General features: G+C 40.0%; 1 protein-coding gene across 1 annotated transcript in view; it reads right to left on the bottom strand.

The window, feature by feature from the left end:
- The window catches only part of LOC109638412 (collagen alpha-1(XXI) chain-like), a 61,299-nt gene extending 34,930 nt beyond the window's left edge, over positions 1–26,369 (bottom strand). Inside the window, exons 1-18 of the mRNA XM_069513108.1 lie at positions 26,312–26,369; positions 25,054–25,189; positions 24,738–24,874; positions 24,066–24,185; positions 23,002–23,118; positions 22,693–22,879; positions 21,684–21,849; positions 21,359–21,581; positions 19,239–19,412; positions 18,967–19,044; positions 18,464–18,556; positions 17,474–17,527; positions 17,307–17,360; positions 16,602–16,655; positions 16,455–16,508; positions 15,770–15,823; positions 15,487–15,540; positions 1,442–1,495 (exon numbers count right to left, since the gene is read on the bottom strand). Coding sequence (XP_069369209.1) covers positions 1,442–1,495; positions 15,487–15,540; positions 15,770–15,823; positions 16,455–16,508; positions 16,602–16,655; positions 17,307–17,360; positions 17,474–17,527; positions 18,464–18,556; positions 18,967–19,044; positions 19,239–19,412; positions 21,359–21,581; positions 21,684–21,849; positions 22,693–22,879; positions 23,002–23,118; positions 24,066–24,185; positions 24,738–24,874; positions 25,054–25,135 — 1,755 coding nt within the window. The 5' untranslated portion in view covers positions 25,136–25,189; positions 26,312–26,369. The remainder of the gene's footprint in view (positions 1–1,441; positions 1,496–15,486; positions 15,541–15,769; positions 15,824–16,454; positions 16,509–16,601; positions 16,656–17,306; positions 17,361–17,473; positions 17,528–18,463; positions 18,557–18,966; positions 19,045–19,238; positions 19,413–21,358; positions 21,582–21,683; positions 21,850–22,692; positions 22,880–23,001; positions 23,119–24,065; positions 24,186–24,737; positions 24,875–25,053; positions 25,190–26,311) is intronic.
- Positions 26,370–27,695: the final 1,326 nt, after the last annotated feature.

Raw genomic sequence — 27,695 nt, 5'->3', positions numbered from 1 at the left:
TCTGCTCCAGAGGCTAATTCTGAAGTGTATGATGTCATGTGACGTCATGAATTGTGACTGTAGTATAGTAAAACTATTTTCAATAACAATAGCTGCATTCGTAGTGTTTTTCTCTCACTGTGCTTGAGAATCAGCTTGAAGCAGTGGGAAGCTGCTCTGCACGCACGCATTATGTAACGTAGTTCCACTAACACTTAGTTTGTTTTAGTTTTTTTTGTTCGGTTCCACGTCTCATCACTAACTCTCCTGTCATTTCAGGGCCTGCCTTTCTCCCCTGCCTTGCAATCACCTCATTTCCCTCACTTGGTTTTCCCCGCCCACCTCCTCACCTGCAGTCCATTTGCTCATCAGCTCCTCAGTATATATTCCAGTCATTTTCACTCGCTCCCTGCCAGAACGCTAGTGTGTTCTTGCCTAGCGATCCTGTGTTGTATTCTGTGTTCTTGCCTGCCTGTTCCTGACCTGACTGCTACCCCGTTTGGATTTTGGATCCCCTTCTTGCCTGCCCCTTCGGATTTGTTTGCTGTACCGACTGATATCCTGGTTTTGACCTCTGCCTGTCTTCTCTCTGCCTGACGGTGAATAAACCACGTTGCCCACACTAAGACTGTCTGTTGGCGTGCTTTTGGGTTCTCCCTTGCCAGCAGCAGTGTGCGTGACACATTAAGACCTTTCTATTTGTGCTTTGCTTTACATTCTGGCCAAGATAAAGTGTGGGGTGTGACAGTGATGAGTTTAGCAGTCTGACTCATGCAGACATAGGATATTAAAGCAAGTACATAAAAAGGGCATAACATTCAAGAGTTAAAGAGATTTTCACCTCAGAGGACAAATAGTGACGCGGGCTTGACATAAGTAGATTCATTGGCTTTTTCTTGCAGCTGGTTTGTATTTATTTATTACCATATAGGTGTATTCAACAGTGGAATTGAACTTTCTGATGATGCTCACTGCCCACGTACAGACACAAAGGCTGAGGTCTGCTCTGGGTGCATTTGCATTGGGTCTGTGTGTATGTGCGTGCGTGTCCGTGCGCGCGCACTGGGTTTACTAGCACGCAGCAGTGTGTAAAAGCAGCAATGAATCTGAGCTCTCATGTTTACGTCCTGATTATTCTTCCCTTCAAATCTTTATGGCACCAGTTAAAAACTAGCTGCTTGTTCTATCCTCAGAATGCTGAGTAAACAGGAAATGTGTTTGAGCATGGGGGTGAGCAGTCTCTTCACACATTATTATAATAATATAACATATAAATGTATATTTTTCTGACTATTGGAGTAGCCGTGTAATTATAACAGAGGAGTGTTTTGGCTTTATTGTCAAATAACTTGGCCAGTTTGACATTTGACAGATATGTGATGCTTAAAACTTAAAAACCCCTTATGCAGCCTTCTGTAATACACATAGCAAGTATATATTTATATATATATCACCAACTTACCGGGGAACCTTGAGCTCCACTAGCACCAGCGAGTCCAGGACTCCCCTTCTCTCCCTGAGGACACAACAGACATTTAGTTACAGCCATTCACTTTACTAGTGCTGCTATGAATAAGCTCCACATGGTAGCATCAGTTGTCATCGGATCCTCATCATTTAACTAGATATTTCTGTCGAAGACAACATGACATTAGAAGAATACATGTATAAAACACACTAGATCCACTTACAGTGATTTAGCAGCAACTAAAAGCAAAGGTGAATCAGTGTCTCTGGCTTTGGAAACAAATGAATGAATGCACGAGAGAAAGAACTGATGAGTAGATGGTGGTTTTGTGCATGAGCTTCATTCTGTATCCACGATAACATAAAACAGACATTTTAAAAAGGAATCTAGGTTTAGAGGTAAAGCCTGTCAGAGTCTATGATTAGGATTAAACCTTAATATGGTACATTTATATATAGTAAAATAATAAAATGTATATATGTATAGCCATTGTAGCAGCTTAGTTTATATCTTACAACTGTCACAATTTGTACAGACATTAATGGTTCACAGACAGTCCATGCTTCTGACTTTGGTCTTCCTGCAGCATGAGGTTGTCATTTCTGACTATAACTAACAGACCCCTCGTGATTTATGAATTTTAATTTGAATAACAGGTGATTCTTCAAATATTCTAATGTGTCCAGTATATTGGTTTACACTGACATTCTCATCAGCTTCTATTCATGTAGAGCTAAATGGCAAATGTTAGTGTGCTGACACACTGCACTAAGATGGTAGGAATCTTACTGTGAGCATGTCAGCATGCGGTTTAAACCACCACTGTGTTGCCTTATAGAGTCGCCAGCATTGTTAAACCTGGTGCAAAATAAATATTTGAATGAAGAAGCTGGTTCTCAGCTGAGTATTTGTATTTGCTTACTAAAATATAGAAATATGGTAATTAGCTCGGAAAAAGCCCCTGAGTCAACTTTTGAGGGAGATTTCTTTGTCTCTCATTGATCCCAGGGTCAAGAATGAACTTCCATATTCAGATGAAATGGACTGTTACTTCCAGACTTCAAATGTTCAGACATAAACCTTTTGGCCTGTTGTGTTTAATGCCATGTTATTTTTGCTTCACTCTGTGAATGTCCATAGAACTTGCAGTTTGAATATGACGGGAATGTTTGGATTAAGCATGTAATGAGTCTCAGTTCTGACGCAGGGGCAGCTTGTGGTGTGGCGAGGCCTGTGGGCGGACGTCTCGCAGAAAGGCGGCAGCTTGTTAAAGTAAAAATGAACGGTAACAAACAAACACATTTAAAGCCACAACACAACATGCAAATAAAGTTTAAACCTCCAGTAAGACCTCTCTGTGCTGTTTAACTGTGTGTGTTTAATTTGTAACGATGTATGTGGTATGTGACCTGGTTCCAGTGTGTGCCACTATGATACACTGGCAATGACCATGTGAGACAAGCTGTAAAACATGTTATACAGTGAAAAACATTCATTTGTATGTGACGCCTCCTGTAAAGCTCAGACTCCTCTGTTAACTGCAGAGAGTATATCTGTTGCATCGCATTTTTGTGGTCGGCCTGTCGGGATAACAAATATTGTTGACCCAAACATCGTTGGGATAAATGGAGCGAACCCTGCGAGCTAGTTCAGGCAGCCAACTCCAGCTGCGCTGCTCCAATCATGTGACACACATCATGTGACATACCTCATTCTCAACAATCATCTATTATACATACCCACCTTATTAGGCAGCCTATTTAAGCAGAGAGAAATTTCCCATCAACCCCTTTGCTCGCACTGCTGCTGCAGTATCGCTACCAGTTGCTTCAGCCCCTCCACCACCCCAGCATCCGCCTGTAGGTTCCGGGGGGGGTTACAAGTATCTGCTCGTCACTCCCATCATATCTGTGTAATCATATCGGACTATGATGCATGTTTTGTGTTTGTCATGCATTTGTATATCTTGGGATAGTGTTGGAAGTGATCTCTCTTCAACATGTCTCTTTGTCTCTCATACCTCTAACATATGCATATTGATCGGATGCGTGTTTCCGTTTGTGTCCTTCTTAATGGTAAATGGATTGAATCAGTTCTTTTCCAGTCTCCACTCAAAGAGCTTTAAATTTTGTATTCATCCATTCATGCACACAATCAGACAGCACTTATTTACACAGCTATTTTGGGGTTTGTAATCTTGCCCAAGGGCACTTTTGAATGCAGAATGGAGGAGCCAGGGATTGAACCACAGCCTTCTGGTTAGTGGACGACCCTCTCCACTCCCTGAGCCTCAGCAGCTCCAATTAAATATCAAATACAATAGCTCACATACAACAAAAATCCTTGAGGTGTACTGTCATGAGGTGGTTGAAGGTACAACTGGCAATATTCCACGTTTTGATTTCTCGTCAACAAATCTTTTAACAATTCCAAAAGCAAAATTGTTTCCTCCTAAAGCTTTATATATTTAAAATGGATCACAAGTCTGTAATTTTACTTTATATTCTCAGTAATTCCCTTAAACAGATGGGCACTGTAGGTTTTATCAGTCGATTCTCAATCATGGGGAAATAGTCCATTTGTTAAGGACCATTAATATAAAATAAATTAAAATAATCAGGAGCAAATTCAAGCATGAATGACCTTTTCAAGATTTGCAAATGATGAAAAGAACTTAATTTCAGCTGCAGCAGATGTAATGGCACAGTCCTCATCAGTTGAGTGGAAACAAGAATGGTCTAAATCGTAATATTAGATAACAAACATGACTGAGGACAGATAATGATGCTCATTTTAGTGGTCATCCACATTGCAGCCCCATCTGTAAGGTTTCATTCAAGGGTTGTAAAGGCTCAGCTTGCAGTTTCAAATACACTCAGAAGATTTCTCGGCTGCATGGCACCAACATTTCCCTCACATAGCATTTCCAATCTTTATTCAAGAGCCTGTTCTGTCAATTTCAGTGCAATATTTCTTAATTCCACGTTCATATTTTGCTTTCCTAAAAAACTCTGCCCTTGCAAATATCCTCAAGCACACATTTTCTCTGCTCCTGCTCAAACCTGTGTGTGTTTCTGCACAAAGTTCATCAGCTTCAGTTTGAGTCCTTCTCCTCGTGTTAAGGTTGTTTCCGTGTCCTTGCAAAACGTTTACTCTCAGATTCTGCAAATCTTCTGCTCTTGTGCACTGAACCTACTAAAAGGCCCACTAGAGTATTACATACCCTTAAACTCTTCTTTCTTCCTCAAAACTACATATTCAAAAGATTTTTCATGAAAAAATTCCACTCATGGCCTTAATATAGTTTAATAATATATATATAATATAATATACTCTACACCTTCCTTCTTCACTTTGTGAGTGGGGTCTATTAATATGCTAATATAGCCCCACCCCTGCCCCCATCTCCCTACATTCACATCTAACCTGCAGTTAAGGAGCTACTGAGCCCGGCTCACAAGTTAACAGGATTGCTTTCTTTGAATTGAGGAGACCAAAAGATTTCTGAGTGTACAGAAGCAGACTGAGCAGGACGAGACAGACTTACAGGACATCGTTGCTGCAGCGATATATATATATATATATGTAGATGTTTGAGTGCAGATAAACTGTTTTAAGCAGCATCAGAGCTTCATATTTTCACATTAGCAATGACTTTTGAAGAGAGTGGGCAGGTTTGGAAGGAACACATTGCATAATAACGTAGTTTATGTTAGTTTATGCAAACCATTCTCTTGAATAAAGATATACTACTATAATGAACATGTTCCATTCTAAAAAGCACTTGTCATCTCTCATTGGCTGCTATTTATAGGGCTCATTCACATACAACTATCAAATCGATGGGGTCAACGCCAAAGTCTTATACTATACAAATAAATACTGCAAATGAATCCATCCATGACCTGTGCCTTAACAGAGCCCCTAGCATGGATGCAAACAATTTAATTAACATTTTAATTGTTTTGAGGATAAATTCATTATTTACCTAATTATTTAAATAGTTTTAATATAATAAATACAAAGATAAAATAACTTAACATGGTCAGTGAAACAATTTTGTTTATTCTCACAATGATCATGTTCCTGCATAATCAGACAAGTATGCAACAAAATGAAAACCTGCCTGTGTCTGTGGTCTTAAAATCTCTTTTCTTCATCTAATACAAAATCCTGTGATGCCATTTAAAGCCACTTTACAACCAAAGGTATCTGGAACTTTTAGTCCCGGAAACTTTTTCTAAGAACTAAAAGGTTCCAGCAGATCGGCGTTTGATTCGATTTCCACACGGTCTAAAGACCAGGGGAAATTAGACAAATTAGCCTGCTGATGCATGAACAGTTGATGGTTACAACCAACTGTTCCACTCCAGTCTGTGGTGGAAGTTCTCTGGAAGCAGGCAAAAGGAGAAATAAGGAAGCTGCTTATAAGTTCCAGAGAAGAGTTTATTGCAGCTTGTTCACAGAGTCACATGAGCAGATGTCTCACACAGCCCCCCAACCTATCTCCTTCCCTCCCCACCTCGCATCACCCATCCTAACAACATGAGGTGCTGTCACTATATGTTGCATGTATGTATTTGCATTTTATTGTATACCTCAAGAACACATCTAATTCATAATTGTGTTCCTAAGACTTGGACCCCTTCTGTCACCTCTGATATAGATATGGAAGTCCCTGAGTGTAGAATTAACCCCGAGTTTGACCCTTTGTCTCTAACCTGGCCTTGGGTATTGCCAGGAGGGAAGGGAGTATGTGTAAAATGAGATGGGCTCTGTTCTTCCAATGGTAAATAAATAGCAGATGTGCTATTTGAGGATTCTCAAAACTTCCTTAACCTAGCAATGATGATGCTATAAAAATCATTACTAAATGTAACTATATAAATCATTACAACAGTAAACATGGAGGAGATTGATAGTGTTGCTGTTCAACACACAAAAAATCCCACATTGACCAAATTAAGTAAAACTCTGAAGTACTGTACCAAACACAGCACTGGAGGTCTCACCCCAAAGGTCCCTGTACTTTTCTAAAGTACTACCCCCGAGCAGGGACTCTTGGGGGGTAAAAAGATTTCACCTGTACTTAATCTACGCCTTGGTTCCTGAGGTGGAATCGTTCCTGTAAAGGTTCTTACTTACTGGGGGAAAGTTCCTGTGGTGGAGACACATAAAGATGACTTGTTGTTGACTGCTCTTTCTGATCCTACCGTTAACCTGAGCTCATCTATGATCTAACTTTAGCCCTGGTTCGGCTCAGCTCTTCAAGTATGACGCCATGCAGGTGTGAAGCCCTTTCCCTCTGTTTGAGCCTCTGCAGACACTGAGGGTACCAGGTCTCACCAACGTGTATTTTAAGTGCAGATTTCTGCATGTTGGCAGCGAGGAAACAACTGAATTAGCTCTCCTCTGCATCTGCTTTCCTTTGAAGCGTCTCGCCACACTACGCACATAAACCCGTAAGAGCAGCAGACCTCATAATTACACAGCCAAGACGCCCACCACAGTCCAATAAACGACAAGATGGCATAAATCTCTCAAGGTCTAGAACAAGAGAAAATAGACAAGTGCTCTGACACTGTCCTTTCATGTAAGCAGACGAATCTGCCACTTCAGCCTGCCGCATATTGTTAAAGACTGAGGAGACTGTAACCGCTTGACGTCTGAACTACACTAAGATTCAAATTGAAGATCTGAAAAAAAGTCAATAAAAGATAAAGACACCAAGCAGAGAAATACAAGAATACACAATAGAATGTGTGACTGACCAGAAACTTTTCTAACAGGGGAGCAGCAGCTCGCTTGCTCTGGGCCGAGAGTCAGTCGCTACTGCTAGTCAAGTAGTTTAAGTATGTCAGGGCTGACTCATGAGTGGGTGGTGAAACAGTATGTGGGATCGACAGGCTGATTGTGCAGCTTTAGCTGGAAATGTACCTGACTATTGTGGTAAGGAGAAAAAAGCCCTTGAAGCTTTCGAGGTACTGTTCAGTCGATGTTCAAACCCTCACCAATGTTCATGAGGTTTCAGGACCGAAAAAGGAAATAGCAGACACACAAGCAGGTGAAATGAGTTTGCTTTACAGGAAGTCTGTGAAAGAGGATCTAGTTGAGGTGGTTAAGGATCTGATACGGATTACTCCTGGCCTCACTTTAGTGGTTTTTCTGGGTGCAACCAACTGGGAGGAGACCCCAGAGAAGACCCAGAACATGCTGGAGGGATTATACATCCTATTTGGCCTGGGCACGCCTTGGGATGCTCCATGATGGAGCTGGGAGATGTGGCTTGATGGGTATTTCTGGGAAGTCTTTGAAGCTGTATCAACCACTCAGTGAGGGATACTGGATTTGTTGTACATGCCCCATGGGTGGTTGACATATTCAGGTAAAACATCAACTATGATCATTTGTTGGCTATACAGATAGCACCAAAGTGGCAAAAAAAAAAATAAGGAGGCATTTCATTCATTAATATCTAATTGTGTATTTTGTTGATTTGGCTTAAAATCTTTGAAAGCTATAAAAATTTGACAAAATTACAATATTAAGTATTAAATAATTGATTTATTTGGATTAAAAATGAAATAAAAAGAATATAATTCATAAATGAAATATGAATCCATGAATGAATAGGCCTAACTAAAATAGGTGTGACCCAATAACTGAATGGTGAGTGCACATGTCCTTCCCTTACTCTCTTTAAACCTGTTGAGTGGTTGTTAAACCAAGAATGTAAATTTAAAAATGTATGACGAATAAATAATGAATAGATAAATAATGGAATTTAAAACCTTAAAAAGAGAAATTCATGAATGGGCTTTCATATTAAGAATCCATCCATGTATATATTTATATCCCATTTTGACTTCCATTTTCCTGTTGCTCTACTTTTTCCTGTTAGCCATTTGATTTTGCTGTAGCTTCTGCTCTTAGCCTTTCCATGACACTTTGGTCTTTGCACTGGTAAAATGACATCATTTTAGTCTTGACATAAGTCTCTCTGACTGAAATTGAAATTAGAAGCAGATATCAACAGACTAAATATACCTCATATTTTTCTACCCCATTCTAGCTTTACCATGCTCCTTCCCTGCTCTATATAGAATCTTGCCAACGGCCACAGGACCGTGCGTCCACCAGGACAAATTTAGATCTAAAGGGAAGCCGACTGTCAGCAAGTGCAGGACTGGCTGATTAATTCTAACCTCACATGATGTCACTTTACTGCAGGAAGCCTCTCTGTGCACTCTACCATTATAAATAGCCTGTCCTGTTTGTGTGCGTTTAGGGGTGGGAGGTCAGTATGTGTCAAGGGATGTGCCTCATTTACCTCACTCTGTGCATTCACATGAGTCAAACTGCAAACTAATGACCCTCTATAATCACCATGATTAATCACCTCATTACAGAAAGTTTAATGTGTGATGCTACAACTTCTACATTGTTTAAGCATAATATATTCTTCTGGTGATGTTCTTCTGAGAAGCCAAGTGGGAGTTTTCTTTTCTTTTTAGCAGACAGGGCTCTGAAAGTCAAGGTCAAGGTTTTCTTTTTACTTCAACAGATGGTCAGGTGATTGAAAGTTGAAGGTTTGTGGAAATGAAATTCCTGAATAAAAGAATCAGCAGAATAAAATAAGATTAACAGCGTTACATGTTAAATAACCAGTCCTTTGATTAAAAGTCAAAAAACAAATCAATACAGGTTATGGTTCTTTCCAAGAAACATCTTAAAGGAAAATCGTGCATTAACAGAAAATCTTAAAGGTTTTGTTTCAGATCATCCTCTGTTTCCAGGGATTACGTATTAAATGTATTTATTTATTTGCTGTAGGTTGTTAAATACATATGAGCCTGATGGCATGCTGTTATTTTATTACCAACTCTAACCATGAATCCTGCCGAAGAACTTATTTTGCATAATAACAAGAACAAATAATAGAATTGTTACATAATGAGGAGCATTAAAAAAATAAAAAAATGCGCAAAATACAATTGGAACCAGGGATTTCTCCCATCTTTCAACTCTACTTACCAGCATATATTTATGAATACAAATACAAAGAAGCACAAATTCAATGACAACATCCATAACAACAAATCTAACTTAAAGACCCTATGATATAGATTTATTTGAAGAGGCAAAAGTCTGGTTGTTTGTTACATACAAACTTGGATGTCTTTCACTATAATATGCCAAAATAAGAAATGTTCACATCTAACTACTTCACTATTTAAACAGCTATTAAAGTCCATTTAGAAAAAAACTGTATCAACTATAGTTTTCTCCCAATTATATCCTTATTGTTCTGTTGCATTCAGTTTGAGTATTCAGTTTATAATTTACCACATCAGAGTTTTCTTTTTTAACCATGTGACCCCCGGTGGCTCTGTAATCTGTACTTGTGGTGAACAACTGATGATTTGGACGTCTAACAGCCTGAGGGATGGAGAGGCTGTAACTTTCACATTAGCAGGTCTCTGAACCTGCTGCTAAATTACAAGCATAGCAGTTTAAAATAAGCCCGGCTTAAACCCACAGTGGCTTCTTTGTAGTCTATACAAAGACTATTGTCATGGGTTTGCTTGTTTGAGCGACATATTTTAAAGCATCCCACTTTCACCTAACACTTGGAAACAAGGTTTTGCTAATATTGTTGATTATTTTTGTGCTTTTTGATTTGTAAAGAACATATTAAAGAAAATGTATATTTCGATCACTAAAACATTTTCCAAATGTCTCCTTACAGATTTCACTTATACTGTTTAATTACAGGGAGAGAGAGTGTGACAGGCACTATCTTTATCTCTGTGACATTAAAACCTCACACAGCTACATTTAAAAATCCATAATTTTAGGTGTAGAAATCTCTATACCAGATAATAAGAGACCTACGACCACCATAAAGCAGATAACTTTCTTCGCTTGAGTGTCAAACATTAAATCCAATGTTGCTGAAAGATAGCAGTTTTCTGTTTATGTGCCTTTTTTTGTATGTGTGTGTGTGTGATTAAAGACCAGGCTGCTGTTAGCCTGAAGCCTTGTACACTATATCAAAGTTTAGGCCTCATTAACATTCAATGGAGCTGTCATGGATGGGTACACAGAAATTCCTTACAGTTGATGGAAAATGTTTTCCTCAGGCGGTGACCACACTGGTGAGTAATTTGGTTGTGCACGGATCACATCTGTTTTTACACACACACACACACGCACCTTCATATATATCATATACTGTATATTTCAACTTTACCCTCACTGAGTCTCCACTCCTTGGTAGTTGTGTAGGAAGTGACATAATTGCAGACGTATTTTTTGGCGCTATTCTGATGAGGAAGTTTTGGTAGTGAGATATCAAAGAATCTAATTTGAAAAAATCTACCATGTGATAAGTTTATAATGTAAACTCCTCCTTCGATCATTACAATCCTCCAGTCCTCCACAGATAATACTGAAGATGTGGCCTTTGTGTAGCGCGGTTCCTGACTTACAGTAGATGTACGTGATAGGTGAATATAAATTCAGAGAACAAAGCAGATGAATGAAGAACTGTTAGATCAGACCACAAGAAACAGTTGAAAGCTCCAAATTATTAACAATCCGACCTATGACCTTAGATCCACTTTGGAAAATTTTGCTCCCAAAGGTCAAGAATATATCCCTGCACAGCAAAGTTTCATGTATTCATGCCTTAGGTTACTCTCAACAGCTTTTTAAACTGATCAAACAAACCAACTTCACCTACATCACAATAGTCAGAAGCTGCTTTGATAAGCACTGGAGCAGACATGTCAAACTCAAGGCCTGCGGGCCACTTCCTGCCCGTGGTACAAGATAAAAAATATCATATGTCTATCTTAACTGGCCCACCAGTAGTGCACAGGCTCCACTGGCCGAGCCACGGTGCGCACTGCCCGGCTAGACATACACAGATCTGGCTCTGGCACATGCATATAAAAGAACAATGAAGCTGACCTAAATGTGTTTTCTTTTTGCACTTTATCCAATATCCTGTCTATCCTGTTTAATAAATGCTGACCTTGTTTGGCCCTCGACGTCGTCCCAGTTTTTAATTTTGGCCCTCTCTGTGTTTGAGTTTGACACCACTGCATTAGACACCATTCGGTCATTTCTAAATGCTTAATTTCAATTGGCTTATTCTGCTATCTGCTTCAACGCTTTAATCACCAACCATTCACACAGCTCTCAGGGTTGAGGTTGAGGCTCAAGAATTCTGCATGTGGACTGAAAGAACCAGGAATCGAACCACCAACTGTGATGGCACTCAGTCTTGCTCTGAGTGGTGAGAGAATCAACTCACTGCGATCTGGTGTGTGTGGCTCTGATTGGTGGTGATTGAGCCCAGGTGTGGGGAGCCTTCATATCCCCTGAGTCTCCAGCGCCCGGTGCTGACTCATTGTCTCACCTTCAGAGGCAGTGAGAGCTTCTCCATGTTGTCGGTGTGTCTGAAAACACACCACTAAGAACTGTGCCTGTAGTTTTCCCAGTGAATACGTTGGTGCTGAAGAGTTTGCTGTGACTCCAGCCTTCGCCTTTCATTTAGAGTTGTCTGGGTCTCCTGGACAATTTTAGTTTTTTAGTCAGCTGCTTGGCAGTGGTGGTTTTGTTAATCATTTGTGGTGCATTGTTTCTTTAAGGAAGCCTGTAGTGGCTCTATACAATTTCGGTGTTTTGTTTTTCCTCCATTTCCAATCTAGCGCTACTGCGATTTTTGTGGTTGTCCCCCTGGGATAGCTTGGAGACACCCCTGGGTCTGCACCTGTGTCCCACTCCCCCCCCCCTCCTTTCCTGACACCAACCTTCTGGTTAGAGGATGACCCACTCTGTCTCTTTATTCCCTGTAGAAATCATTAGTAGGAACCCAAAACGGCCAAACACTGACCAAGTAATGTGTTGTATATGTGATTATTATAAGATTAAATTATTCTACTGGGCAAAAAACCAAAGAAGAAAAATAACTGAAGCTACTTTTGCAGGACTCTGTTGTTTTATTTTGAAATAAAACAGTGAATACTGTTATCAGTCAGAAACAATGCAAATAGAGTCCTCAAGCTGACAATGTCTGTAACATGACTATTTGTCCAACAGTCTTCTCTGATGAAGCTGTGATCCAACTAACTCAGCCTCACATGCTCCAGATTCACTTCACTCCACTTAAGAAAGATATCGTGTCTTTGCTCAGTTGACTTTTCGTGCTGGAGCTGAACTGAGACCTTGTTAGACGTGTTTTCAGCTCACCTCTCGTGTATTTATATCCAGACTGCTCCAAGGTAAATGTCCTTGTTAGACTTCAACAAATATTAGAGAAAAACTAACATGTACCCAAAGTACCTCAAATAAGTGTGACTAAAATATGTATGTGTGCTGCAGCTATTCATAACGGGCCAGTTTGGGGAACGCATTGGAAAATGTTAGTGCCTGAAAACATCCGACACCAAATGATGATTTTCAGTGTCATAACAGGAGAAGATGGAGAGAGGAAGAGAAAGAAGTCAGTGTGGGATCTCATGGGATTAAATCATGCTATGAAGTGTCAAAAGTGTCCTTTGTGTGTATAATAACGCACTGAAACCCAGAATTCACCAAAACCTGTAGCAGCCATGAACACCACTTCACCTAACAGCCGTCTGACAATCTGGGCAAAAGTCTGCATTTAAACTGTGCCCTTTTAACCCTAACATTATACCCAACAACCAATTAGCCCTTACAGCACACAACGCTGTGTTCTGTAAACATCAGACGGTTTCCTGTAAATCATTAAGACGCTTAATGTACCCTGACATTGTTGCGGTGAAGAAATTGTGCTTGTTTGTTAGTCTTGCGGAGTCAGTGATGTGACTCAGGTCTGATCAACACCAGCTTGTTCCAGGAAAGTCGATCATCTGGTGGTCCTGCAGTTTCAACAGGATTTGTGTTGATCTATGTGCTGAATCATAAGACGAAGCCTTTAGCAGCAGTGGCTTGACATAGCCAAGACATTTAACTAGTTAGACACAGACATGATGTCATGGGCCCATGGATGTGGACAGCTCCAAATTAATATGCATTCATATTCTTTTTGGTTCTATCTATAGGTATGAGGGTTTTTTATCAAGGTGCACAATGCTGCATATCTGACTGAATATGAAAAATACAAAAATACTCCTCTGCGATAAGAAGTCCTTAATTAGATTTTATGTATTATACTATTGGATTATTATTGAAAATGAAATAAGATGAGTTTTAATGTTGGAACTAAATGGGACAGAGCCAACAGAACATTTTCTTTCATATCTTAAACAGCCAGAAACTGTTGTGGGTAAAAAGGTAGTCCAGAAATATGTCCTTTTTCTATGTTGCTAAGTCATTTACATTACAAGTAAAGTACTTATATATATATATTCTTTGTTACTCTCCATCTCCATAAGCAGTTCATGTCAGGAAATCAGGGGAAAGTCCTGGTAAATGACTGTATCCATGGCAGTTAGTTTCCTGCATAAAGCCAATAATTTTCACCATCCTTTAATTACTGTCAAACAACCTTGTCTCTCTGGTTTATACACAAGTCATTTCTACCAGCCATTTATGCACTTACGTACTACTGCGGGAAGTCGTGTGAGGTTCATATAGCACTGGGACATCAGAGAGCATTCAACGCACTTTATTATCAGTGGGATGAGCTAATGTGGAATTGTGAAATTAATGTGAATTTTAGAATTGTGAATAAATTAGTTCAGTAAATTATCTGGGTGATTTTTACTAAAATATGTTTTAATACAAAAGGTATTTGGGAAGGAGTGCATATTCATGTCATGATGGAGAATTGAATAAGGAGATTGGTACCATTTTCAACATGTTAGTGAGTTTTAGAGAAACACACTGAAGTTGGTTATCATTCGGTTTGTGTCTTTCAAAAGTAACACAACAGTTGTAGATGCTTACTAACTGTCCACACACACCATCACAACCCCCCTGACAAGTCCACACATGGACACCAACTGTGTTCTTACTCCCTGTGTACCACCACCCTCCCGTTGGTGTAGAACACTTCCAGACTCTTGGGGAAAGTAGTTTATTATGATAACAGGAAGAGTCCTAAATTACTGAGCAGTGCGGCTGCGAGTCAAACTGCTGGAGCGCTCAGAGGACTTCAGAGGGGACTCAAAATAGCATCACGCGCTTGTAGTTGGTGGGCGTGCTCGCCTGCCTGCACATGTGAGCCTGTGCTCTTTCATTTAGCCACTTGCTCTTTTCAAGTCACCACATTGGGGACATCCCATATAAGTGTACACGGGCCACACTCCTGCAGCGGTGTCAGTGTCATTAACTGACAAGAGGAGAGAGTTTTCAGATTTACTGTGTGTGACATAACGCTGAGGTTGATACTTTTATGTCTAACATGGAAGAGGATGTTGGCTGGCTTGTTTCACTTTCACACACAGGAAGCTGCTCACTTTCCCCTCCGTGTACCAGTGTGCAAAGAAAAGCAGTGGATATCACAATGGCACAGCTTTAAAATTCCTGTGTAGCTTTTAAGGCTATTGTTCATAATATAGTACAGTCAGGCAATTACAGAGTGGTGTTTGAAAACTAGAACTTCTATTACTTTATACTTGTACTTCATTGTATACTATACTGCATTTTCAGAAACAAACTATTTTTTGCATTGTTTTCAATTTCATTTTCAGATTAAACAAGCATTGGTGTGTATTTTTCACAGAATTTAATTTTTGTAAAAGTCTTTTTTGATGTTAAGGTAAAATGAGTAGCAACCAATGTTTGCCTGGTAGAAAGGAAAACAACAAGAACCATATATGTGGGTATCCCTGTATGTGGATATTTGCACGACATTTATGTACTTTTGGTCTGGGGTTGTTTTAATGGTTAAGTAAAAATATTTTTTTGGGTCCAGGTTCAGAAATATTGAAGAAAGAAGAGTGGAGGCTGTTAGAGCAGCATAGAGAATGGATTTCTGTGTTTTTTTGCACAAGATGTCCAACATTTAGTGTGATGTGTGATCTCCCACAGTCCACACTGACCTTTGTTCCTGGTGGCCCGACCAGTCCACCGGTGCCTGGTAGTCCTGGCTCCCCCTGTTTGGAGAACCAACACACAGTGAGAGCCAAATCCAACACTATCACAGTATTTTTCTGACTTAAATTGTTTCAGAGGCAACTCTGGATATCCCAAACACACGCAGGGAGCCAAAACACCAGAATTACAGTTCAGTTATGTTCTCTTTACTTCATTTGAATTATTGCATCTTTCGGGCTACACATGTTTAGGTTTTCACTTTGACTGTTAAACAGAACTAGATCTTACCATTGATCCAGCCTCTCCCGGAGGTCCTGCCTCACCCCTCTCTCCAGGAAGACCCTATGTAAAACATAAGCATAAAAATAAAATACTTGATAATTGGACCCGGATTACCACTTTGAATGCTTTGTGAATTGGTGGTTAAATTATTCAGTTAACTGGGTCATTAGAAGTGATAATAACACTGTCCCAAAAATACCATTATGGTAAATTGTAAATAGATTGCATTGAAACTGTACTTTTCTAGTCTCATTGACAACTCAAAGAGCTGTACACAGTGCTTCTATATGCTGAGATTTTCTGTCACACGTTCACACTCAATTTATGGTTCAGTAGTAAGTAGCTGACAGGAGATCATATCGCCAAATTCCCACAATGCTCATCACGAATCTGACAGGGATAGCACCAAGTACCACATCCACAGTTGGATGTCACTAAAATAAACCTGGACCTCTCACTCTTTACAGATCTAGTTAGTATGGAATAAATAGGATTTTCATTAATTTACAATTTGGGTTGAATATAATCATTTATATGTTTAAATATTCATTCAAACCTTAAATTATTATTATTATTATTAAAAGCATCTGGCTGTCCTTAACAATAAAGTCTTGTGTGTGGGAGCTAAGTTCAGTTTTGCTCAGTGTGCAATTTTGCTGTTAGGCTCATAGTCTACAAATTGTAATCTCACCTTGGGTCCAGGGAGTCCTGGTTCTCCGATTAAGCCCGGCTGCCCTCTGTCTCCCTGAGAAACATTGATAGCATAAGTTGACTGTCAGTACTGGCTGCAGATCAAAAAAGCCACAGTACAGATGCAACCACTGCTTTAAAGATTTACCTTGTCACCTTTTAGACCAGGCTCCCCTGTCAGTCCTACAGGACCTCCTTCACCCTGCCAAGCCAGGTCAAGACAATAGGTAAGAACTCAAAAGCCAAGTCACTAAGTGTTCACTGAACTGAACAAGTCGTCTTATCACTTTAAAAATCAATTAGTCTGGAAAATTGGAAATTTGAAGCATTATTCCAGAAATGACCAAATAGCTGTTAATAGTTTTTTTTTCTTTCTTTCTCTCGTTGAGGGTTAAGGACAGAGGATGTCAAAATTGGATTCATTGATTGAGAGGATTTACCCTGCTACAGGAAGAGAGAATCATTTGATGAAAAATAATCAATATTTGTGAGGGACACAACCAAGAAACCCTGGGAGGTCTTAATAATAGTAATAATTGTGCAAAAGTGTTAAGTAGCAGTTTGGTTTTCAGTGCATGTCAATGGTCATGACATGAAGACACAGATTGATGTTTGTTTACCAATTAAACTTGGCAAAGCTCAAAACTGATCTTTCTCAAAGTTAAACCAGGAAACAAACATCATCAGTTAGACCAAAGGTTAAGGAGTCTTCAAGCTCTGGCCTCCTGAGGCTCACATCGGTGCTTCAACAAACTAATTATGGAAATGTAAAGATGACATATGGAGCAGCTGAATCCAAAAAGAAATTGCGAATAGCTGGAAGCTGTTTAAAGGTAATGTGCAGGCGTGTTACCTTCAACCCTGTTAATCCAGGAGGCCCAGCAGCCCCATGATTCCCGTCCTTACCCTGAGGACAGAGACGATTTACACTGATTCCAACATGAGCATGTATGTCAAAGACTGGTGGCAGCAGTACGAAGAGGTGAAAAGGTACAGTAGAAGGAACTGATCGGCACTTACAGGCTTACCATCAGGTCCCGGTGGTCCTTCCCTTCCTTTTTCTCCTCGGAAACCCTGCGGAATTATAACAACACACATACATTTCAATAGCCATGCTGGTGGCCTGGATCTATGGCAAGAGTGGTCCGACAGTCTGTTCAATTATCGGATGAATAGCCATAAAATTTGATATATAGATATTTAGGCTTCCATAAAATCAGAATGACTTTTGTGATTAACTGACTTTTCATTAAGCTCCATGAGGCTGACATTTGTAGCACAGGGTGAAATGTCTTGACAACATTTATGTGAATTGCCATGGCAGGTGGTACAGACATTTATGTTCCCCTCACAGTGAAATGCAGTAACCTTCATGATCCTTTGACTCTTTACCCTTAACTATCACTTTTGTCCAATGTCTGTTTGATTTATGTTCAAATACCTGACATGACAGATTCATTGAATACTATCAGTAAGTCATTAAAAGGACAATTACTCTAGAAAGTTCTTTTAACATTAACCACAACAACTTACTGGTCATACATGCCATGAGTATTGCAAGTCTAAGTTTTCTGCTTTTTAAGAAGCTTCAAAAGGACATTTGGAGATTCCAAAACCCTCCTTGGATAAACAAATACTTACTGTGAGTCATTGCAAGTGAGTATTAATACGAGTTATTATTATAATTATTAATTATATTACAATAAATTATTAAGTCTTTAAAGATGATTGGAAGAAGAAATTTGATGGAAGAAATGTATGTATGGGCAGTTTTCTAGTTCTCGAGACAAAGTTGTGGTCTTCCCTCCCTCTCCAAATTACATATTCCATCGTGATAAATAGTCTGTACATGAATAACTACTAGTGTATGTAATAACCTCTGACTTCTGTGGAGCAAATGCATTATTGCAAAACAACATGGGGACAAAAAGGTGAAGACAAATGGGAAAGGTTTTGGTTAGTCAACTGTGTGTGTCCACGTATGTCCACGTGTGTATGTGTATGTGTTACCATGCGGCCTGGTGGGCCACGCTGCCCTGGGGGTCCAACTGCACAGTGACTGCAGTCGGCCTCTTCCTCAGGGGCAGTGCGGTTCAGAGGACACTGAGGAAACACACACAGACAGTCAGTGTTTTATTCATTAGGATTAAAAAAAACACAATCAGATCATAATAACCAGCTGATTTTAAAAAAAAAATGTTTAAACGTGTTATTATGTTAATATAAATGTTTTGTAACACTTGAAATAAAAAGGTCACACTTTAATTATCATTTCAACTCATATCTTATTAAGTTCTCTAGTTTTGCATTTCCCCTGTGGCTAAATAAGTCAGATTCAAAATGTGAGAGAAACAGGAAACTGCACTCACCCTTTCATCATCCTGTGCACCATCAGAAAGACAGGACAAATGTGTGTTACTATCTTTGTAGCCTCATACACGCAGCAACACATTGAATTTTAAGTTTGACATGTGACCTGTGTAGATTCAGGTTGGTGACGGTGGAGCTCTTACCACAGAGTAGATCTCACAAGCAGTTTCTCTCTCACTCTGGTGAGGATCACAGTACAGACGCAGCTTCTGAATCTCCACCTGAGTCAAAACAATCGGAAAATATCATCATATGGCAAACGTCAACAATATGTTTAGAGTTTTTCCACCCTTTTCTCTACTATTTAGTGCTTTAAACCATTTTGTATGATCACCTGCCCTGGTTAATAAATAAATTCAGGGCACTCAGAACTTTCGTCCGCAGTTTTATTTAGAGGTATGACTTGTGTACTCACGGGCACAGTGAGGCCTGTTCCTCTCCTCTTAGCCACCTGCGTCTCCCCATTGATGTAAATGGGCTGCACCGGTTCCAACATGACTTCCTGGATCAGTTCATCGTCAAGGAAACTGGCGACCTTGCGTGGCCTCACTACAACTTTGAGCTGGTGCCATTTTCCGTCATACAAATTCTGAAAGAAGGAACAAATATTTCAAATATAAAGATACATTAACAGAGAGTTTATTCATGTTCAAGACTGAAACAGCTTTCATTCATGAGCAAAGGTGAACATAGCTATCATCTTGTCAAATCTTTAACTCAGCCTCCCATTTCTCTTGGCAGTTGTATGCATGTGTTTCATCCCGACTAATTTTTTTTAAATGTGTTATTTAAATGCTCCACAAATAGTTAGGACTGCAGAGTCATTTCGACCAAGAGCTCTTTTTCCATCACTTTTTTTCTCTTAAAGTCGTAAACCATATAGAGACAGAGAGAAGAGACAGAGCAGCTATTGTTTCATCGGAGGCTACGCCACAGCCATCATTTCTAAAAGGACAAATCTCAGGCTTATGCCTCGTGCCACATCAAAACAAATCAAATCAAACACAAGCTTAACATAATTACAACTCTCTCCTCTCTACAGTTCTAGGTGTGTGTCAGGATGGAGGATACCTTTGGTAAAAAACAACTTGACGTGTCCAACAGGATGTATTATTAGCTTGTGCTGCCATGGAAGAAGAGGCATGCTCTCCAAGTATTACAAATCAGCCAACTGGTTTCCACAAGGTAAATACAGTGGTTTAGCACAGGAAACGTTTTCTTTGAGCCTCCTGCTGGCTTCCATCACATTACATCTTCACCGGGCCGGCTGTAAATTGAACTCAACAGGCGATGATGCTTAAACTATTACTAGCTTGGCTCCTCACAAGTCAGGTTCATTCACAGCGACCAACACGAAAGGAAACTCGAGATTGGAAGAGACAAACTCACCTCACAATAAATCCTTTTAGTGGCACAGCAGGAAAATAACAAACAGCACAGAACATGACACAGTTGATATTAACCAATATACCTACGCTGTTGTGGTAAAAATGTTTGCCTGCATGGACTTAAAAGTAGAAGTAGACAAATAATTGGCCAGGCCAATATATCAGTATTACGCATATAAAACCATTTAAGTAACTTAAGTAGCTTTCCAGACATTCAATTCCATAGAAAAATACATAAATTGCTTAGAAAACATGTGCTATATATGAGAAATCACAATAAATAATTGCAAAAGACATAACTGCATAACAGCATTTTTTTCAGCCCGTCTCTTGGTATACTGAAACTTCTAATAATGTGCAAAACATGAAATGAAATGTCTGGAAAGTTGATACACTTTCTGTTTTTCTGATATTTTACATGTGAACCTTAAAAAATCAGAGGAAGAATACCAGTTCCGAGTTGTGCAGCTATCTTTGGCTTGTAAAATGGTCTGTGTTTATATAGCACTTTTCTAGCCTTGATACATTTTTGGCCATGTGCAGCACTTAGTCAACAGCTGTGGCTGAGGGATAGAGCGGTTGTCTTTCAGCCAGAAAGTCAGCAGTTCGATGGGCAAGATGCTGAACCCCAAACTGCCCCATAGATGCTAATAGATGCACTGTATGAATGTGTGTGTGAATGGGTGACTGGCAAAGTGTAGTGTAAAGCACTTTGAGTCATCAAGACTAGAAAAGAACCATATAAATACAAACCATTCTATAAGAAGGGTCAATTTTTAGGGTCAGTATCTTGCCCAAGGACGCTTCAGCATGCAGAGTGGGAATGACTGGAACTGCCGACCTTCTGGTAAGAGGATGACTGCTCTCACAAAAGTCATAATATACCTTTGTGTACCATAAATGTACATTTTGTATTGTCCATTTTAATTTGGTTGATTTACCCTTACAGCACCAGGCTCATAGTCTTTGGAACTGTGTTCAGAGGTGAAGGTGCAGTCATGTTTGTTGAGCTACTTAATACTGAGTAACCAACAGAGGGACAGATCAGGTATTTAAGCAAATGTAATCAAAATTATGAATAATTAGGAAAAAGAGCATTTTCTGTCCTTGGTCAGGTATGGATATGAAACTCAGTCCTTATACAAACCTGAAATCCAGATTTAAAGATGACACTTTGCTCCTCTTCGTTTAGTCTAGAGGTGGTGAAGGTGACAGTTTTGTCCTTTCCACTTAGTGTCACTGCCGCTTGGATCTCCTTATCCTTTGACAGCACCCTCCAAAGGTCAAAGGTCAGCTTTGTAGCCGACCCCTGTAGACGCAGGGTGGCTACAAACACATAGGATGGAGGGAGGCCTTCTGGGAAAATCTCTCTGGTATGAAAATGGAGCAAAATAATGAAAAATTGAACAATAATTGGTGCAAAATATATGAAGCATAAGAAATTGTTAAGGACTTGATCGCACTGTTGCTACCTGGTATTCTCAGTAATGTCTGTGGATGCAGTCAGAGCGTATGCTATCTCAGAAACCAGAGAGCCAGGGATCTTCTTGGCCTTCTTGTGAATGTTCAGGCCCACCATCAGCTCAAAGCCTTTCTCATCACGAGAGGCCACTGGGATTCTTGTTGGACAAACAGACTCTGAAAAGAAAAAGCCTCCTTTATAAAGACCGACTGCAGCTGTAACAGCGGGGCCGAGCCACATCTGTCTGCACTGGCTGTTAAAACATCGAGCGCAGGTTAGGTGCTGAAAAATAACTGAATTCATTGCTTTGCGTGTATTTGTGTAATAACTGTAGTTTGTCTTACCTCTGACGGCAAACCCTGTGCTAGGCTAGATAGTGATGTTGCACTGTTTTGCTGTAACATTATTCACTGCTTTCCACTGCAGCTTGAGAATGATAAATGCTAAGTTGAACATAAATTGGTATTATGATCATTACAATGTTACAGTGATCCACAGAGGATAATTAATATTAATGGCATTTGTTGATAATGACTTTGATTGCAGCTATCATAAGGACACAGCTTTAGTGTGTTGCTATGGTTATGGCTTTTGTTGAAATTTGTAGTTACATGGTTATGGTTTATATTTATATAGCACTTTTCTAGTGTTGATGACCACTCAAAGCTTTACAGTACAGTTTTCTATTCACCCATGCACACACACATTCATACAGTGCATCTATTAGGATCAATTCTGGGTTCAGCATCTTGCCCAAGGACACTTCGGCATGCACTGTGGACTGTGGCTGTTGAGTGAGACTCACTCTGAACCAGATTTTATCTCAAACACCAGCAGATCGTCTTATGAGATGTGTAACCTGACCAAACCTGACCCAAACCTCTAAAGACTTGACTCATAATCCAATCCGAGGCCCACTCAGGCTCATAGCCAGTGGCTTTCACCAGAGTCGGAGATCAGCTCCCTCCAGGAGAAGAAAAACACTTTTATTTAACAAGTCACCGATTCAAAATTCTGACCTTCACATAGCTTCTGCTCCATGGACTCTCGGATACGGTCAATGTTGGTGTAATCCTCTGCATACAGGACGTAGGTGGATGATGGTTTATTGGCGATGGATACCAGCTCTGAGGTGGTGATCTCACTGCCGACCCCGACTGCAAACACTGTAATGCCCTGGGCTCTTGCCTCCATGCTGGCATCTACCTAAGAAACAACAAATGGGCCTCTGATGGTTGAGAAAGAGGCTTTTCAATTTAGGCCAAACATCACAAAAATGAAATACATATTGCAAACATTTCAGCCAACAGCTTTTATACAGTATTTACCACATCATCTTGAGATTTTCCGTCAGTGACCACCACAGCAATGCGATTCTTCACTTGGCTGGCTCGCTGAGATGCGGCGAAGACGTGGTCAACAGCAAACTTAATGGCCCTTCCAGTCTGCAAGTCATTCAGAAAAACAGTGAATGAAAAACACCATGATGCTGTGAGGGATGGCATGTGTGAACTTGTCTGTTCATCAGTTCTCAGCCACTGACCGCATTATCACAGAGTGCAAATTAAATTGTATACACACATTAAAAAGCTTATTTAAATCTACTTGGAAGTGGAGAGTATCAATCAAAGAGAAGGGTACAGTATTCTATTTTTCAAAGAGCATGTTACATAAAGCAAATTTAGCAAGTCTGTTTGTTTATTGAGTAATCCTATGCTTGTGGTGTTGCTTGTGTGGTCTTGTTGCACCTGCTGCAAGCGAACGCTGGCACTCGTGGACCATACTTAAGTGTTGCCTGCCTCTCCATAACCAGCCTCAGAGCGCTCAACTTTATTAGTTTCTTTGTGGATGGAGTTCTGGGTGTAGTGAACATTTTTATAGGATATTTTACGATATATTTTGAGAGTAAAATCGTTTTTATTCTCCCACCACTCTGCATGCAGGTGCCCCAGGCTACCAGTTATGAGAAAACCAAGTCAGCAACCCTCAGTGGCTACCCCCCACGCCCCCAATGTGAATGCATGTGACAGTTTTCAGTGTTAACACAGTATTTTTTATTCTATTTTCTATATTAGGACTATTAGGACTACTATATTAGGCTAATCAAGCATTTCATTTAAAGTTTATTTAATATAGTACCTGTCACAGAGGAAGTCACATGGTGCTTCACAGTACAATTTATTTTTAATGAAATGATAAATCCATCAGACAAAGCTCACATAAGAAAAAGAAAACCAGGAAAAATGTGAATAAATTAGTGTTTTGCATTTTTCTGCATGCATCCACAGAGAACGCAGATCTAAGGACATTCCATCGCGTCTGATTCATGGCTTCAAACGCACAATCACCTTTTGTTTAGTGAGCACCGATCAGAGAAAACGTGCTGTCCTACCTGTGTGTTTCCGCCCAGGTAGGTGATGCTCTGTATGGCCTCAATGAGCTCCGCGCCGCTCTGGTGTGTCCCCAGAGTGATCTCCAATCGAGGTGTGTCACTGTACTGGATCACAGCCAGCTACAGATACAGCAGGACAAGGTGCAAGGGTAAAATGTTTTTCACTGAAGCTGGCAACTGATACTGGGCAGCTGTTGCCCACTGAACAGAAGGTCAGCTGTTCAATCCTAGGTTTCTCTATTCTGCATGCCTGAGTGTATATTTAATATTATGGCTGCTAAGTCAATTAATTTGAGTAAAATTTTACTGAATTGACAGAGAAAGTGCTGCACATGGCTGCACTGTCTAAATGTGTGTGTAAAAAGGGTTAAAACTTTACTGTACTGTTTTAAGTTGTTTAAGCTGTTATATAAATACAGAGCATTTACCATACTGTCAAAAATGTCATGTATTTAACATGAGGAAATATCAAGATGATAACTAAGAGATTAGCCACGAAGACCTTTAAAAGATATTATAGTGTTCAAGTACAATTGCAGCTGAATGTGTTTGCAATGAAAATGACAATCTCAGTTGGCAGGTAAATTAAATGTGTACAGGTAAATAAAGTATGTGCCCTGAAATGAATGTGTTGAGTATGACGTGCATACAGAATAATACAGTTTGCAGTACCTGTGTGTAGTGGGAACTGATGTCAAACTGGCTGGTGATGTTGATAAGCCACTGCTTGGCCGTGTCAAAGTCAGAGAATCCGACACTCCACGAGCCATCAACAATATACACCAGGTCATTGACAGCTGTGCTGCAGCCTACACACAAACACACACACTCACACAATCAACCAACACTATGGTCTCAAAAATTTGAAATATCAAAAAGTGATGTTGAATATTTCATGCATTTAAACTGAAACTGCAGCCAAAAGGTCACTCTGGTGTATAATACATGGCCGCTTCAGTGTGTTGGATTTTCTCTGTGACATCCCGACCTGCTCGCACATCGTCCTCCTCCTCTGCAGCCTCCAGTGGGGTCAGTAGTAATAATGCACTCCATACCGACCAGAGCAACATGTCTCTGTAGGAGAGCTGTCGGCCTCAGTCCAGACAGACGTGGCTAAATCAGAGCTGAAAACAAAAAAAAAGTTTGATTAACGCATGAAAGATTCAGATTTAGCTCATATGCTTTGCCATTGTCATATAACTATGAAGATTATTTTTGAACCCTTGCAATTTGGGCATTTTAACGCCTGTCCTTTCCCTCCTTTCTTTCACCATCAAACTCAAAGTCTTCATAACTAAAACTTGGTCACATCTAACTGAAATTGCCTTATGATATTTATTGCAAGTAAATTGTGATTGTGTTTGGTGACCACATCTCATCATCACAACATTTGTACAGTAGAAATATCACAATATGTTCAACAGTTTGAGAAATTTCAGATCTGTGTTTTGCTACAATCTCAAAGTTAAAATGTCCACACTGAACTGAATATGTCCTATGAAATGCTTAGGCATATGCATCTTTGCAAGAAGATTTATTATTTTGACTACAGTGTATATATATTTTATCTCCACATGTAGTAGGGCTCAAATAGCAACACAGTGATGTTGTGGGATGTAATTCATATCCCATCCTCAAGGGGTCACTAGACGTATATCCCCTGTCCACAACTGGACCCTCTGTGCTTTTCAAGCTGAGGAACAAAAGTCTAAATTCTTATTTCATCAGCTGTAGTTCCTGGCCCCTAGAATATCCACACTGTGGGGAATCAAAGTTTCCAGTGCAGTGAAGAGCATTGCTGATTTTTCAAACTCAAATCTCCATCTACTGCAAATGGAGGCTGTCGTGCATAGTGTCTCCACAGAGCTGTGTCAGTGCTGGAGGATGGTTTGTCTGTAACCATTCTCCTCCTGTTATTGGAGGGAAAATTGCTCTGTGTTACACATGATGATCTACAATTGTGTTGCATTTGCCTTAAACCAAACCATGCACCTTTCACCTTAATGTTATGTGTTGTTAAAACAGTGCACATCTTTGGAACATGCTCAGCTAAGTGAGAACTACAACAAGTGTGTCAGCCCAAGAAATATTTTCTGCTGGTGTACTGTTACAGTTCAGATGCATCTCTTTAAAATACACAGACACACACTTCATAATACACACAGTACTATAAGAACTGTATGCATGTGTACAAATTAAAAGGACCTCATTTCAACAGTCCAACATAGAAAGCCCAATTTACTGACAGTGTTTTTCTCTTTTCCTCTCCTCCGTCCCCACTGTCCTTTCGTCCTCCTCTTCCCTGTAAAACAATTTGTATAGTTCATGTTGTGCCATGCAACATGGCGCACGGCCCTGCCGTGTTCTGTGTTCGTTTTACTGCGCAAACACGGTTCCACCGACCACAAGGCTGGGTCAAAGAAAATAACTATGTGAGCGCTGTGCTGGGATGGGGAAACAGGAATATAAACATGGCAGTGAGGGCTACAGTGTGTTGGCCCTGGCTTTAAAGACAGGGGAGGATCAGGGAGCTGAGGAGAGTACAGCTGCCACAACCTCTGTTTTACAAAGTCTCCTCCCTGCTCCTGTTACCTTATCCTCTTTGTGTTGGGCTTATGGAATCATATTTCAACAATGGACTTGTTCATAGTGTTAATACAGAGTATATTTTAAAAAAAACAATATACACTGGTAAATTGATCTGTTCAGCACAGTTCTATCCTGCTCATGGAAACTACTATTACCAACACTACAGCACAGATATAGCCAGTAGCCATTTTTATTTGTGCCTCCATAAGGAGGAATTGATCTACAGCACTCATATGAATGAAGACATCATTCTCAGTCAACGTGCACATGTGCAACCCATGTGGATAAAATGTGGACAAGTGCAATACACTTGAAATGGGTAGACTAAGTGCCCCGTAAATGTGGGCTAAATGTGGACTGGATGAGACCCATATGTGTTCAATAACATGAGCCCATGTGGGCTGACTGTGGGCTCCATGTGGGGAAAGGGATTTTTATTCAAAAGGGTCCCTTTTGATAGCAGTGGTTTTAAAGTGGGCAAGCAGCTACTGTAATAGTGACTTGGAAACTGTTACTGGTGAAATCATTCATTTTAAAACATTACATCAACTGATTCAAGTCTATAGTCAATCAAGTGAGTTATTCCTGCACAATAGAGGATTTTAGACTCTTTAAGATTTTTAAAATGTGGGAAACCACAGTCATGGTGACAGATTTAACTGGTTTTCAAAATTTGAATCTTCAGAACGCACACCTGAGACGTTTGGCCAGATTGTAAGACCACACACTTGCTGTTTGTAGGAAACAATTTGACAGTGGTGACGCCAGAGACTTGGGCTCTCACAGAAACTTATGTGTGTTCTGGTCTGCAGCAAAAACCAACTATGGATGAAGTCATGGCTGAGAAGGTGAAATTAAATTGGTTTATACATCTTGCAGCGGGAGGTAAATTGGAAAACAGTTTTTAGTAAGCTTGAAAAATATGCAACATCTGATTGCTGACGTTTCCTGTTCAGCTTGCTCTCATTGGCTGTTTGTTTTTCTCAGTATTCCAGATTAGCAGATTATTGTAAGCAACAAACATGTTTGATTGATTATTTC

This window comes from Paralichthys olivaceus, chromosome 17, assembly GCF_024713975.1.
Source record: "Paralichthys olivaceus isolate ysfri-2021 chromosome 17, ASM2471397v2, whole genome shotgun sequence".
Lineage (NCBI taxonomy): Eukaryota > Metazoa > Chordata > Actinopteri > Pleuronectiformes > Paralichthyidae > Paralichthys > Paralichthys olivaceus.
This window is presented reverse-complemented; position numbering and strand designations above follow the sequence as displayed.